The 16,366-nt window shown below is 45.2% G+C and overlaps 1 protein-coding gene across 1 annotated transcript in view; it reads left to right on the top strand.

Moving 5' to 3' along the window:
* CFAP46 (cilia and flagella associated protein 46) overlaps positions 1–7,721 on the top strand; it is a 169,050-nt gene extending 161,329 nt beyond the window's left edge. Inside the window, exons 58-61 of the mRNA XM_054983246.1 lie at positions 1,232–1,313; positions 2,186–2,322; positions 4,306–4,389; positions 7,313–7,721. Coding sequence (XP_054839221.1) covers positions 1,232–1,313; positions 2,186–2,322; positions 4,306–4,389; positions 7,313–7,443 — 434 coding nt within the window. The 3' untranslated portion in view covers positions 7,444–7,721. The remainder of the gene's footprint in view (positions 1–1,231; positions 1,314–2,185; positions 2,323–4,305; positions 4,390–7,312) is intronic.
* Positions 7,722–16,366: the final 8,645 nt, after the last annotated feature.

The following is a 16,366-nucleotide window of genomic DNA, read 5'->3' as shown; positions in this document are numbered from 1 at the left end:
CTGTATATGTGAGTATAATTGTAAATGTGGGGGTTTTTGCTTTGCATTCTGGAATTTGTAAATGTGATTGATTGATTGATGATTCTCAGGTTGGAAATTTGTATACAATAACTGCCTAGATGAAGATGTGAAACGAGTGAATTGCTGGCTTCTCGTCCGATTTGACTCCTTTGGTGCTAGTTAGTTTATCACGGCATGTTTGTTAGTTTTCCTGCATTTTACCGTGGTACTCTCTTGTTTTCTGCCCTTTAAACTATCAGCTGGCAGGTGACAGGTCCCTTTAAGCTTCTCAAACTCCAGCCCCCCACCCCCACCCCCAGCCCCACACTTAACTTCCCCTGCGGTGCGGCATTCTTCCTCTCCTCCTGGGAGGGGCGGGAAGGTCATTTTCGGCCTCTTCTGTTACCCTGGGGGCCCACAGGGTGGTGGAAGAGGCCGAAAACGGCCTCCCTGCCCCTCAAATGTCCGCCGTGGTGGCCATTTGAGGAACAGGGAGGCCATTTTCAGCCTCTTCCACCACCTTGCGGTCCCCCGGGGTGACAGAAGAGGCCAGAAATGGCCTTCCCGCCCCTCCCAGGAGGAGAGGAAGGACACCGCGCCGCAGGGGAAATTAAGTGTGGGGCTGGGGCTGGTGGGAAGGGGGCTGGGGTTTGGGAAGTTAGTGGCAGGGCCCTTTAAACTATCAGCTGGCAGGTGGTGAGCAGGGGATCCCCCCTGCCGCCTGCCAGCTGATAGTTTAAAGGGACCTGCTGCTTGCAAGGCAGGAAAGGGCCCTTTAAACTGTTAAAAGCCCCTTTCCCTGCCGCTGTTAAGGCCGGAAAGGAGCATATAAACCCCATGAACCACAAACTGTTTTGTAACTGGTTCAGGTTTTTTGTTGTTGTTCCGTGCCCATCTATAGTTATGACTTGAAGGAGGCTGGTCTTCTTTCATTCGGGTGGAAGTGGGGGAAGGGATATAAACCAGACAACATGAAAATGAACCCAGAAGAAGTTTCTCACCACAAGAATGTGTAGCTTTCATAACTGACTGTTAGATTTTAATTTTATTAAAGTCTTTTACTGGCAGTATATCAGCAAGATGAAGATGGAAATAGATTCTTCTCCATAATCAATAGCTAGCTCCATAGGAGAAATTGTATTGGTTTGTGCAGTGCCATTTATTCCCAATTTTATTTTCTTACTATAAATGCTACTGAAAATAATATCTGGACTGGATTTTCCCCCTCCAGAATGTCAGATCATGATACTTCTAAATCTTGTACTTACAAAAGAAAGCATCGCACGGGTGTCAAATCTTGATGAAGATAAAAGGTAAATAAAAATTCTTTGTATTAGTTACTCAGTAGTAAAACCTAATGATTTTAAAGTATTTTACAAGTTTACTGCAAAACTTTTGGGGTTTGAATGGTTAAATTCTTCACTCTCTATAATAAAAAGACATATTTTAAAATAATATATATGCAAAATGTATTTAAAATTGAATCACACTGTTGATATTCTAAGGTGGGCCGTGTTTAAGCTGAGAGTGAAACTGTGACATGTAAAAAGCTAGATAGTAAAGTAAGCTACTTTTCAGCACCACATACAACACGTTAACAGTGCCATCCAAAACACAGTTCCATACTTTTTCAGTGGACTTAGAAGAGTGTAACTGTGATTGTTGTGGGAATAATAATAACATACTTTGTAAACTGCTCTGAGTGGACGTCAAGTTGTCCTGAAGGGTGGTATATAAATCAAATATTATTATTATTATTATTATTATTATTATTATTATTTGTTGTTGTTGTTGTTGTTGTTGCACTCTGAACTTTGGAAGACCCAACTGGCAGCCATTTGTGATGTAATGGTTAGAATGTTATACTAAGATCTGGGCATCCCAGGTTCGCATCTCCACTCTGCCTTGAAAGCTTGCTGGGTGACACACTCTCAGACTAACCTACCACACAAGGATGTTGTGAGGATAAAATAGAGGAGAGGAGAATGAACTAAGCTGCTTTGGGTTCCCAATGGGGAGAAAGGTGGGGTATAAATAAATATATTGTGCAAGTTCATAGATTACAATTCCTTAGTTTATGCAAGACATGCTCAAGAGAAACCAAGAGGAAATGTAAATAAACCTAGATTTTCTCTTTGCGTCCAGAATATTCAAACATGCTAATCCTTTTGATTGCCTTCCTTAGTTCTTTGCGCCTGTCTCTGGGGATGCCAGCTGATACAGCCATCATTCTGAGCCTTACTGGAGTGCATTCCATCATAACCAATCAATGGTGTACTACCATGGGAAAGAATGCAGAAAGACTAGAAAACCTGTGTGAGAGTATGTACTTAATAGCAAACTTTTCCTGAAATAGCTGCTGTTAGTGCTTCATGCTTTCTTCAGAATATTACAATTAGTCTCTGTCTTTATAAAGTGAAGCTTTAAAGTGAAGTTTCTAGACTCATCAAAGTCCCAGAGCAGTGGTTTCAAACTCTGTGGTTTCAGAGGAAGACCTCTGTCGTGGAACCTCTTAACTGGGTAGAGGATTCTGGGAAGTATGCTAGGGCATGGACTTTGTGCAGTGCCATGAGCAGACCTATTGGGTTTCATAACTGCTTCATGCCAACTGAGAGTGTGTCCTAGAACACACCCAATGCTTCTTCATGGGGCTGAATTTTAGAGGATGAACAGGGGGTCTCATCCCCTTCCTGTTGTCCCCCATTTCCTCGCCACATAAGCTGCCTAATTATGCGTTTTCATCCCCAGCTCTCATGCTCATACATTTTCTGCCTTTTCTTTACACTTTCACATTTGGGGGTGGGAAGTTGCAATGTCTGCACATGCATTCTTAACTTTTATATGATCCTTAACTACTTTATTTTTCTACAAACTGAGAATTGTATATCATAGCTTTGAATGTTCCCCCCTTTTAAGGACCTTTAAAATCTGAATGGGAAGCCTAACCATAGTTATTGGAAATATTATTGTTATTGTTAGACTGCTTTCTTTTGGGAAAATTTGTCTACCGCATTTTCACTGTTTTTACTGAGGAACCCTGGGGTTTCCCAAAAAAAGCTTTGAAAACCACTGGCCTAGACAACTTTCAGTTCGATGGTTGTTGTGGATTTTCTGGGCTGTATAGCCGTGGTCTTGGCATTGTAGTTCTTGACTACAATGTGATTCCTGTGACACTGAGAGATCTCTGTCTTTTTGCGCTACACCTCTGAAGATGCCAGCCACAGCTGCTGGCGAAACGTCAGGAACTACGCCAAGACCACGGCAATACAGCCCAGAAAACCCACAACAACCATCATTCTCCAGCCATGAAAGCCTTCGACAATACAACTTTCAGTTCCATAAAGATATTATCTCTTACAAACTAATTAACTTTTAAAATTAGATCAGGCTATGGTAGCTTAACAGTCCACAGTAACATGCACTTAGGCATGCCTAAGAACACTGCTTTCAGTGGGCTTAGGCATGCCCGTTACAGCCCCGGGGGAGATGTGTGTGCTTGCAAGGCTTCTCTTTCACCAGCCTTTGAGACCATGCACAGTACTGAGCATGAACAAATGTCTAGACACATGGGGAGGAAACTCTGACACAGCCTTCTTCTTAAGCAGAGAGAGATCTTATTATCCTACACCTAAATATACTTCAGTGCACAGAAATGCAAGGAAGACAATATGACACAAAGACTAGGCAGAACTAATAAAAGAACAACATACTGACTAATTTGAGGTTCCTCTTGGCATCTTGATCCAAGCCATGGAATGGATGTACATTCCCCAGAGGTACGTAATAGAGGCCAAACACACACACATCTCTCCTAGTCCAGAACACACACACACACACACACACACAAAGGGCATGCAGACCTTTTTAACCCCTTCTCCTGATGGGTGGATCTTCCCAAAACCATCAATCCTGTGATTTGGAAAGTAACTCTTGTGGGTTCCAGGGCACATCCTCCAATTATATTGGGGTGCACTAAAGGCAGGTAGCCAGAGGCTTTTATTGCCTTGGATAGGTCACAAAAACAGTCATCCTTCTAGAGTGGTTTAACAGTGAAGCAAATGGTTGGAATCTCATCTATGCTCATTTTGCAAATAGAGCAGTTTTGTTGTCCTCTCTTCTTGAGAGAGAGGGTCCTTACCAGGATCTGATTTCCAGGGGTGTAATTAAAGGCATCTTTGTATCTCTTATCCACAGCAGTGCCTAACTCAATAAGATCAGGTTATCACTTGCAAATCTGGAAAAAAGTGTTGTGCCCCTGTTTTGTTTTGTGGCTTTTAAAATAAATGATACTGTGTTTCTTTCTAGATTTGTTAAAAATAGGCAAAACAACTGGACAGACTATGCGTGTTCTTCAAAGAAATAAGACGGCCATCGAAGAATCATTAAAAGGTAAGATCGATATGTTTTTACTAGAAAATGACTTTCATCTTACCCTTTGCCTTTTTTAAAAAAAACCCTGAGATATAGGCCAAATCCACACTTACCAGCACAGTGCTAAGCAGGCGGAGTGAGAGCGTCTTTCTGGCACCATTTATGACATCATCGCAGCATGATGCCACTCTCATGGCACGATGACATCATAAAACGTGCCAGAAAGATGCTCTCACTCCACCTGTTTAGCACTGTGCCGGGTAAGTGTGGATTCAGCTGGTATCATGGATTAGTGTGACTGGACTACTATGGTCTATGCTAGCTGAGAAGAAGCGACTATAAGGACATTTTCCCACATGAGGTTTAAATTGTCCTTGATCTGCCTCGTAGTGGTAGTAGTGATGATTTATAATCCTCCTTTCTCACTGGGACCTGAGGTGGATTACAATAAAAATTTTTAGTCAGTCAGTAAACAGATTACAAAATATCAGGCAATCAGTGAATGGATTACAAGATACGTTAACTTTTAAATCTAACAACAAAGATGCCTAGTAAGACAAAATAATGTTGTCGGGCTGGGATTATAGAATTGGCTGGGGGTGGGGGACAGTCCATGCAATCACGTTTAAGGCAACAAGACATTATCACTAATAAAAATCACCTCCTGAGCAGAACCATTACCCTTGTGTTCATCTCGAAGACCAGATTCAGTTGACTGGGATATCTTTCTGCCTGTTGCTGTAAGCTCCCATCAGGGAACCTGGGACCACATTTAAATATTTTAGTGCACTCTTTGGTACTGCAAAACAAATATTTAATTAAACAGGAAAAAATAAAACAAGAACAGGACTAGATGTTAAGATGTTCCCAACATTCATCATATTAAGACCGCACTCTGAAGTCTCATGGCACAGGGGTGACCTTACAATAGACTCACAGTTCTTGTCGGGATGCTGCTGGTGACTGGTGCCTTTAGCATGATGTCCAGAAGGGAGAGAGCATCCCTGCTGAAATGAACAGCAGATGATGAAATGTGCTGCTTCTAGCAGATGGCAAATAGCAGATAGTCGTTCCTGCAGAATGTCCTCACCAGTATTCTTGGGGTTTCCCTCTTCCATACTGAGGGATTTCAGCAGAGAAGCCAGGGAAGAAAGATCCACACTAGAACAAAAATTCATCATCGTCTCTTCTGTGCAGTCCAACATGGAAAGCGTGCATGTGCAGGCCAGCCACAGAGGTTCTAGAGCTCCTAAAGGCACAAAATGCTCACCTAGCCTTTTCATGCGCTTTTCCTCCTGGCATAGCTTAAAAAGGCAGGGCGAGCAGCTCCCTCCCTTAATTCTTCGTTAGCCACCACTGAAGGACATATCTTCACTCCACTCCTTGGTTCCTACCTCTAGATGAGAGTTGGGGCCTTCAGCTCCCGGGCTTCAAAGGCTCTCTTCAAGAAATGTTCATGTTGTGGAACTAAGATGGCCCAATTGGATAGGCATGACAAGTGCCTGCTATGTCTGAGTAAGGGCCATGACACCTTGCAGTGTGCAGTCTGTAAACAATTTACCCCCAAACCACACCATGAAAGGGCGTAATGACTGAAAGCAGCTCTTTGGGAGTCAGCCCCGAAGAACGCTACTGACTCCAAGCATAATGCCACAGATAACGGACTGCAGCGCCCAGAACAGGCCTCCTCAGTTCCTCCAGCATGCTTGGTACCTATTACTGCTGAGACGGATCAGTCAGTTCCAGTTATTCACTCAATGGTTACACCTCGGTGCCAATCAGAGCCACCTTTGAAAAAGGCTAAGTTCAAAGCAAAGTATGCTGATTAACCATTGACTCCAAGGGGCAAAAGAGGAAAAAATCCTCCTCTTCAGCTCCAGCTACATCAGTTGCATTGAGTCTGCCCAGAGTTCCGAGAACTCCATCTCCAAATCCCAGGTGGCATTCTACTTCAGTTCCATCCCTTTTATAGGGTGAGATGCCAAAAGTCATAGAATTGTCAACAGCCATTTCTCTATTACCGCTGTCACCAATACAGCCTATGGAAAGACAGAGGGCTTCCTCGGGCCATGTGAGAATGACAGTCATTTGCAACTGGCTCCTCATTATAGATGCCATTGGTTCTATTATTCTCCATACAATTCCCGTATCATTATGGTTTTGAAGGTTCACTGGGCATGTACTTGCCTCTTCATTATTTCTTCCATGATGAAGACCCTTATGTTGCAATTCACGCAGAACCTAGAAATAAAACTAAACCTAGAAATAACAGGTTTACACCCAATGAATATTCTTTGCAGGAACAGATTGTGTGGTAACTGTGCACTACTCTATATTTCTCACATAGTGAGTGGGAAGGACATACGAGAGCCTTGTAATACTAGGTGAAGAGTTCTCCTTGACAGTTAATGCCTGAGCATCTCTTAAGAGATTGGCTTGAACCTAGTACAGGGTTTTCATGGACGGTAAGATCTCTGCTTATGGAGTATGACTTTCTCACCTCCTCTCTCTCTCTCGCTGTAGCCCAGCGTGTTTCTGGTGACCAAGATCAGCATTTGAGGGATATTCTGAGCTGTATTGAGACAGAGGGAGGTGAAAAAGTTGTACTTTGCAGGTGGTACTGCTTCCACCCATAGAAACACTGCACTAGATTGATTCATAAGCCAGTGCAATCCAGGTGGAGCTGAGCTATTTATTTCAATATAAAAATTAAATCTCTTCCATAAGAAGCAATTGGCTTACCCCATTCCCCTCTCCATTTTATCCTCACAACAACCTGGGCCTGTCAGATCCCAGTCCAGCACTTAACTACTACACCATGCTGGCTCTGAGTAATGCAGTTTCAAAAAGCTTAACTTCAACTGGATCTCACGTTCCATTGCTCTAAAATATCTCAATATCTAGACATGGTCTAACTATTTGTTTTAAATTGTATTTCTAGTGGTATCTCCTGAAGACAAGAAAGAAGAACAGATTGAAATGAAAAGTTCTGATGAGCTAAGTTGTCCTGTGATGCAACCATCAGACTTTAATACTGTTTTATATGGGCTGCCTAACATGGTGTTTATGTAATCACTTGGTGGATTTTTATACTTAAGAGGAACTAGTTAAGTGTAAAGTAAAAATACTTCTGTTGGAGGTTGTTAGAAATGAGAGTTCACAAAAATTTGATCTATAGCCAATAACTCTTTTTAATTTAAATATTGTCATTCAACCAAACCTCTCGAAAGGATTGTTGTTGTTGTTTGCTGTTGTTTGCTTTTTCTGTTGCTCTAGATTTCTTCACTATTTTTTTTTTGTGAGGAGGGGGATTCTAGGGCTTACAAAATTAAAGACAAAATTGAAGTGTATGTTTTGATATTTTCTTATATGGTCACAACATTTCTCATCAGTAGCAACAATACTTCGAACACTGCTAGGAAAAATGGATTGCATAAGAGGCAGTTTACACATCCAGTATACACACCCAGCAGATATGTTTGCTTATTTAGCCACTGCACACACAAGGCAATGGCTGTATTCAGACATCATGAAGAAACCAGATTTGTGAATTATAGTTTGTTCAAAACCTGAGTAAACTTAGCAGTCATGGGATAAGAGAACAGGTCCTCTTATGAATTAAAAATGGATTAGATGGCAGGGAGCAGAGAGTAGAAATAAATGGACACTTCTTATAATGGAGAGAAGTAAGCAGTAAGGTCCCACAGGGATCAGTTCTGAGACTAATGGCATTCAGTGTATTCATAAATGGACCTGTAGTTGGGAGTGAGCAAACTAGTGGCCAAGTTTGCAGATGATGCGAAAGTATTCAGGCTAATGGAAACTAAGGCAAATTGTGGAAAGCTCTAGGAGGGTCTATCCAAATTGAGTGAGAAGACAATAACATAACAAACAGAATTCAATATCGGTAAGTGTAAGGTGTGGCACACTAGAACAAAGAACCCTAACTTTAAATATATGCTGATTGGGCCTGAACTAGCTGAGACTGAGAAGGAAAGAGAACTTGGGTTGCTGTGGAAACTCAGTGAAAATGTTGATTCTGTGTTCAGCAACAGTGTAAAGGGCAAACTCCGTTCTGGGTATTATTAGGAAAGGGATCAGGACGGAGTGGCCTGATTTGAAATACTGTATACAGTTCTGGTCATCGTATCAAGGGCTGGCGTCAGCATACTCCAAATGGGGCAGCTGCTGAGGCCCAGACCTTTCAGTAGGGCCCACTGCTACTGCCCCCCTTGCCTCCCAGGGGGCATAGCTGCCCAGCACCACTGGGGAAAGGGAATGCACGTGACATATGTAGCTGGGAACACGGTTGGCAGCAGCGCTCACAAGAGGTCGCACAGGCGGGCAGTGGCGGAGGGCCACACAGTATGACATAATGAGCAGGTGCCTAGGAAGGGGTGCAATTGGGGGATGGGATTTGGGGGGCTGCACCCTCTCTGCCTAGTCTTCCCAACCTAGAACCAGCTCTGATTATAGTTCAAAAATACATTGCAGAGTTGGAAAAAGTGCCAAGGAGGGCAGCTAAGATGATTAATGGTTTGTAGCACCTTTCCAACAAGGAGAGTGTGAGAAGACTAGGCCTTTTCAGTTTAGAAAAACAAAAATAATTAAGGGGGTTTATAAAATTATGCATAGAGAAAGAGGACAGGGAAAATGTTTTCTCTCTTTCACATAATGCTACAACTCAGGGGCACCAGATGAAGTTGATGGCACTAAACAAGCAATTAAAATAATTCAACGACTAATCAGTTCACTCAACCAAAAAGTACTTCTTCATTCAACAAATTTAATGCCAGTGTATGTAATGATGGCCACTAAGACAGAGGGCTTTAAAATGAGATTATTCACATTGTGGCTATTAACCAAGAGGACTAAAGGAAACCTCCACATTCAGAGACAGTAAACCTAAATAGCTGTATTTGGAGTCAACATCCGGCTCTTATGGTTAGTTGTGACATCTAAATATGGATGCTCCAACAGAAAACCATGATTTCAAAAGTTTATAGCTGCTTTGTTAACCACTGTGTGCTAATTGTGGTTTTTTGCGATAGCTGGATTCACAAATCACAGTCTACTGAGGAGTGCTAACCTTCACAGCCACTTGGCCCTAGAGACAGCAAAATAATGGTGTCCCTCCTAAGAGATAAGAGGAAAAAGGTGTAGTCAAACCAGGCTTCACAAACAAACCATGATTTTCTTCAACTTGTGCCTGATAGATGAACAAGAGATTAACTTTATCCTGACATCTAAATGCTTCCAATGTGTGACATGACTTTTTCTGCATAGGATCATACAGGCATAGACTTTATATGTGAAATCTTCCTCCTCAAAGGAAGTTTGGAGAGAAAGAAATGTGCAAGCAAATGCATGTGTTAGTGTCACGGACAGTACTAGGCATTGCTGTGGTGTTATTATCTGCACAAAAATCATTGTAGTGTCACTGATGGAAAGACTCCCACAATGCAACATTACATTGCATCACAAAACAGATTTACAGTGCAATCTTAAGCAACGAATCTGCTCATCAACTCTTTTGGAGGGCTTGCTTTGGGTGCACCCACCATCTGAGGGCCAAGCTACAAGTGACGAATGACACTTGAACGGCAAGTTAACAGACTCATGTGTATTCCTCCCTGTTCACTTGCACTCCACTTGATCGCATGATGATCAATACACGTGCCTGTTCACTTGCCGTTCAAGTGTCATTTGTCACTTGTAGCTTGGCCCTAAGACTAGAGAGGTGGCAACCCAAGAAGGGGCTTCTCATTCGTGGCATCAAAACTTTAGAACTCCCTCCCCAGGGAGATTCATCTGTCTCCCTCTGTCATTGTCTTCTGTTTCATTCAGCGTACCCCCATTAAACTCTTATCAGCCTCCTCTCTGTTTGTGTGAGTTTGTGTTAAGTCTGTATGTTTTTAATTGTATTTATATATGTATTCAAAATTATCTGTTACTTGTCGCCTTAGAGACCGACCCTATTTTAGGTGGAAAAGTGGCATATAAATGTTTTAAATAATAAATAAAATGTACACCTTTCTAAGTCCATTGGACTCCGTGGGCTTAGAAAGGTTCGATGCTGTTTAGAATTGCACTGTTAGTATATTGGCTAAAAAAGGGGGGGGGGATGCTTGTTAAAGCAGAAATCTTCAGCCTAGTTAAAGAAACCATTCATAGTCAATTGGCTTGTGGGTGGGTGTTACCTATTTAAATATAACTTTATATCAACCCAACCACCAAATGGTGTTTGGTGGTTGGGTTGATACATGTGCATAGAAGTCATTGTCTCTGAGCATTTAATGCACTCCAGATTGAGGCAGGGGGTGCTCAATAGGAAGAAAATAATATAAAACCAGCCTTGGAAAAGTGAGGCATGTCTTTCCTTGTTTCTCTGCATGCCACTGTTGAAGATTTTGTTTTGCATAGATGGGGCACCCCCTTAGTTTTAAGTATGTAAACAGTATTGCTGTTTTTATAATAGATTTTAAGCAATCACATAGTGTTAGTGGTCAGACTTGCTCTCACAATATAAAGAAGGCTTATAAATATGGAATATCATAAGCTCCTTTCCTCATGTGTTTAAAATACAGACAAACTGCCTGGCTCGGCAGGTGACGGAAAAGTACTGGAATGTGACAGGTGAAGTAAGACTAACTCTTAGCCCTACACCCCAAAGGTGTGCAAAACCGTAGAATAATGGAGGTCTCCAGAAGTACTTGAATGAATCCATTCATATACTCTTTCAATCCTACCCATACCCACTCTCCTATTATAGCCTCTCCCGTCCAGTCATTGTAGGTCATCAATAATCTTTTTGCACCTATAGTTCATCTGGGGAAGGCACAGTCAAACCTTCCCAACCTTATTGTCTCACCATGGAGACAGTTTCCAATTCTTTGTCTCCCCCAGAGATGACCATTAAGTCATTGTTTGGGGGCAGAAGGTGCAGTACTGTCCCAGGGTATGTCCCACAGTATAATTGGACTGCTCATTGCCTCATTTAGTGTGAGTGCTTTGAACCCACTCATGCCCCTTTGGACTGCATGTCCAAGCCCCACTTGCTCTTGTTGCCATGAAGTTCTGGTCACTGAAGCTGCTCTCCCTCAGATACTGTCTGTCTTCTGGAATGGATAAATATAATTCAACTGTGCAACTCTTTCCAACTTTCCAACTGTGCAACTCTTTCCAACTTCTTTCCAACTGTTTTCCTAGTTAGCCCTGTGTGTGTGCTGTGTGTTTCTGTGTAATCTTTAGTATTTTAAATAAAAACTCCTTTTTGATTGAACGCCAGCTTCTTCATTGAAAGGGTTCTGTAGACGAAGGGATCCTTGTATACATAGGTGCAAAAGATCCCAGTTACCCCTCCTCTCGCTGAGTCTCCTTGTTAATCCCCCCCCCGAGTTTGCAAGGAAACCTCATGGGGTAACAATAGCTCTGCTGGATAAATCAGAAGGTTCCGTAGTTCAACGCGGAAGGCATGTTTCATTTGTAAGCAGAAATTTGAAGCTCAGCATAAAGGATCTCAGAACGGCAGGGCTGGAAAAGATCTCCAATTTAGAACTTTGGGAATTAGGTTCAAGACCTGTCGCCTTTCAGCTAACAGATGAACTACCCAAACAGATGAACTAAAAAGTTTCAGTAAGAATTTCCTTACGTGAGGGCTTTATCTATGAAGTGCCGTTCTCCCTCTGAGGCGGAGGACATCTTGGGTGATTCCCACCGTCCAATCGGGGAGGCAGGAAGTTAACAATCTTGCTTCCTCTTCCTCTAGTAGGTGGGATCACCCTCTGATCACCCAGTTCTTTTCCTGCCTCAGGGGAGAGCAGTAGTGCTTAGGTTAGCTTAGCTACCCTGTCTACCAAGATTTTTTCCTTTCGACTCTATTCTTCCCTTAACCTTTCCTTTCTTGTTCCCTTCCTCATTTCTCTCTTACCTTGAACTTCTACCCTACTCCCTGTCCTTTCTGCGAGGAGCCCTAGTCTTCTCAAGAGTAAGAAATGGCCTGCAGGGAGTCATCCAACTCCGAAGAGTCCTTTATGGACAGAGCGGAGAACTGCAACGCCGGAGCTGTTCTTCCAGTGACGGGAGAAGGCTCTGACGGACCAGACGCGCCGCGGAGGCTCGATCGGTCCCCGGGAGAAGGCCCTTCCAGAGGAGAAGATCAGCCTTCCAACAAGCGCCCCCGTCTGCCGAGCAAGACGTCAGAGGGGGCAGCAAGAAGAGCCAGGTCGTCTGGAGGCGGCAGCAGAAATCGCGGCTCGGATTCGGCGGGAAAAACGGCCAGATGCGATTTCCCGCCAAAACGCATCTCCATGGTTGCCAATCTCCCGGCGGGAGATTTTGAGCAAAACATCGCTTCTAACTCCCAGAGTCACTCAGAAGGCACTCCAGGAGCCCAAGTAAGTGGGGATGCGGAGACCCTTTCTTCCCAGATCCGGGCAGCCGTTAGGGCGGCCCTTAGGGAAGAGATATGGTCAATTAGCCAGGGGCAGGCTTCGGGCTCTCATTCCCCAGCAGCCACCCCAATGCAGTCTCTTGGTCAGACAGTCACTAACACCTCTCCATGGCTGGATGAGGAGGGCACGGTGAGCGACGTATCGGAGGAGGGAGCATTCCTGTCCGAAGAAGAACGTGAGTCTGACTCCAACCTTCCCCAGCAGTCTAACAGGCTTTTCCTGTTTGAAGACTATAATTACTTGCTAACCAAAACCCTGTCTGCCCTTGACCTGAATGGGACAGCCGAAGGGGAAGAGGAGGGGGAAGAGGCCTCTAAGGTGTCTAGTCGTAAGTCCAGACCTAAGGGAAATAGGGAATTCTTTCCCAGATCAGATATCCAAGCCAAAGTATTCCCTTTTCCAGACTACTTTGAGCGTCTACTTCGAGCAGAATGGGCTATGCCTGCGACGCCAAAGCAAATGCCTAGCCTTATTTAAAAAATTGTATGTGTTACCTACCTTTGTAGATGAGTTCCTACAGGTACCCATCATCGACGCTCCGGTGGCGGCACTTCAATCCCAGGGACTCCTATCTGAGGATGGCCATGGCACCATTCGAGATGGTCTTGACAAAAAGGGTGAAGCGGTCCTGAAGAGGGCCCACGAGGCCACGGCAACAGCTATCAAAGCCTCAGCTATTGCTTCCATGGTCTCCAGAGCCTCGGTGGTGTGGGTCAGGAGACTGATTCAACTTCTTCCTGACAATGATAAACGCCTGCGGGACGGAGCAGACAGAATCCTCAAGGCGTGCACCTTTGTGGCAGACGCTACGCTGGACACCCTTTCTCTCTCTTCCAGAGCTATGGCATCAACGACTGTGGCCAGACGCCTACTATGGCTGAGAGCGTGGCAGGCCGATGTCCAGGCTAAGCTGATAGTCGCCTCCTATCCCTTTCAGGGGAACAAGTTGTTTGGGGATCAGCTGGACAAGATCTTAGTGGAGACTAGGGACAAGAAGAAGGCACTCCCGAAGTCTCTAAAATTTGCCCCAAAGAGACCTTACAGCAATCAACCTTTCCGCTCTCAACACACTCTACCTAGAAGCAGACAACATTACAAACGACCTTGGAACCCACCCAGGAACCAGGGCAGGCGCTCCAACTTCGCTTCCAAATTCAGCCGTCCCCAAGGCTCTCGTGGAAACAGGCACGAGTCGGAGGATAAGGGGCAGAAGCCCTGACTATCAAGGGACCTCGGTGGGGGGCAGGCTGCTCCTCTTTCAACAGGCCTGGGTGGACTCAGAGGTGGATGCCTGGGCCTTAGAGATCGTTTCCAATGGCTACTCCATAGAATTCGCCTCCATTCCTCCGGAGCGCTTCGTTCCCTCACCCTCGAAGAAGGACCCGCACAAGAACACCATAACACTACAAGCCGTGCAGCACCTCCTAGATATACGGGCCATCGAGCCAGTACCACCACCAGAGAGAGGTCGCGGTGTATATTCAATATTCTTCACCGTGCCCAAACGGAACGGAGATTGGCGGGCCATTCTCGATCTCAAGTACATCAACAGGCATATCCTCCTGCGCCACTTCAGGATGGAGACTCTCAGATCAATTGTGGAGGTACTGCGAGAGGGAGAATTTCTGACTTCTATAGACTTGACGGAGGCTTATCTCCACGTGCCAATCTCTTCTTCTCATCGGAAGTTCCTCAGGATTTACTTCCAGGGAGAACATTTCCAGTTCAGAGCACTTCCCTTTGGTCTGGCCACGGCACCCCGAGTGTTCACGAAACTCCTGGTGGTTCCCATAGTCAAGTTGCGAGAGAGGGGTATTCATGTACATCCATACCTCGACGATATCCTGCTGAGGTCTGCCTCCAGGCAGGACGCTATCAAGGACCTGGGATTTGCCCTGCGCTTCCTCGAGAGCCATGGGTTCATGATAAACCGCCAGAAATGCTCCCTGATTCCATCGCAGCAGTTGGAGCACCTGGGCTTGACCATAGACACCATCAAAGGGAGCTTCTTCCTACCCGAAGCCAAGAGATTGAAGACCAAACAGCTGACACAACAGGTGATCAAGCAGAGAGCATCTCCGTTGATGGAGCTATCCAAGCTGATGGGACTTCTAGTGGCCAACTCAGAAGCAATTTACTGGGGAAAGTTCCACGCCAAACCATTACAGATCTTCCTCCGCCCCTTTCAGTGGCAAATCGCCCAGAAAAGGAACTGCAGGGTTCACGTTCCATTGGAGATTCGACTGGGCCTGAGATGGTGGACCCGAGATGTCAACTTGGCCCAGGACAAGAGCTTCCTATCCCACCAACACATTCAGTTATTTATGGACGCCAGCCTCAAGGGCTGGGGGGCGTCTCTGGAGGGCAGACCCGCGCAAGGGATATGGTCACCATCGGAGAAAGACCTCCCGATCAATGTCCTGGAGATGCGTGCTGTCTACCTGGCACTAGTCTACTTCAAGGACCGGATTGCCCAGTCCCACGTTCTTGTGCGGACAGACAACGTGGCGACCAAGACGTATCTGAACAAGCAAGGGGGAACCAGATCATCACGTCTTCAGAAAGAAACCATCAAGATCATGACTTGGGCGGAACGTCACCTGGCATCCATTCAAGCGGAACATATCAGAGGTGTACAGAATGTTCATGCAGACTGGTTGAGCAGGGAAACACTGCACCCAGGGGAGTGGTCCATCAAGAAGGAAGTCTTCGAGACCCTAATAGAGAGTTTTGGCCGTCCAGAGGTGGACCTGTTCGCGACTCCAATGAACAGACGTGTTCAGAGATTCTTCTCCAAGTATTTCCATCCCCTGGCGGAGGACGCAGATGCCCTCACAGCTCCCTGGCCGGAGGCTCTCCTGTACGCTTTTCCCCCTCTACCAGTACTTCCGCGACTGCTTCGGAGAATCATGGACCTGGGTGCCAGAGTCATTGTGGTAGCACCCTGGTGGCCGAGAAGACCGTGGTTCTCCACTCTTCAACAATTGTCAGTCGCCCCTCCATTACGTCTGCCGATCCTGCCGGATCTACTACAGCAAGGCCCGATCTGGCATCCTCGACCAGAGTGGTGGGCCCTAACCGGATGGAAGCTGAACGGAACCGCTTCCTAGGCCTAGACCTTCCTCTTCAGGTAGTGGACACCCTGATGGCGTCTAGAAAGGACTCTACCAAGCGGATCTACAACTGTACGTGGAAGGCGTTCCACAGATGGTGCCAACGGAAGAAAAAACAAGGAGCAGAATTGTCCTTACAATCTGTACTAGGGTTCCTTCAAGAAGGCCTAGATAGAGGCTTGAGCTCGGCAACGCTAAAGAGACAGGTTGCGGCTATTGGCTCGATCTGGATGGACGAGAAGGGCACTTCCCTATCCTCTCACCCGTTAATTCACAGATTCCTCAGAGGAGCTATGCTACTACAGCCCCCGACGGTTCATCATTTTCCCACATGGAGGCTTAATGTGGTCCTTTCGGCCTTGACTAAGGCTCCCTTCGAGCCTATCAGAGACATTCCTATTAGATGGCTGAAGCTGAAGACAATCTTCC

This window comes from Eublepharis macularius, chromosome 6, assembly GCF_028583425.1.
Source record: "Eublepharis macularius isolate TG4126 chromosome 6, MPM_Emac_v1.0, whole genome shotgun sequence".
Lineage (NCBI taxonomy): Eukaryota > Metazoa > Chordata > Lepidosauria > Squamata > Eublepharidae > Eublepharis > Eublepharis macularius.
Note: the sequence above shows the minus strand (reverse complement) of the source record. Positions and strands in the feature narration are given on the sequence as shown.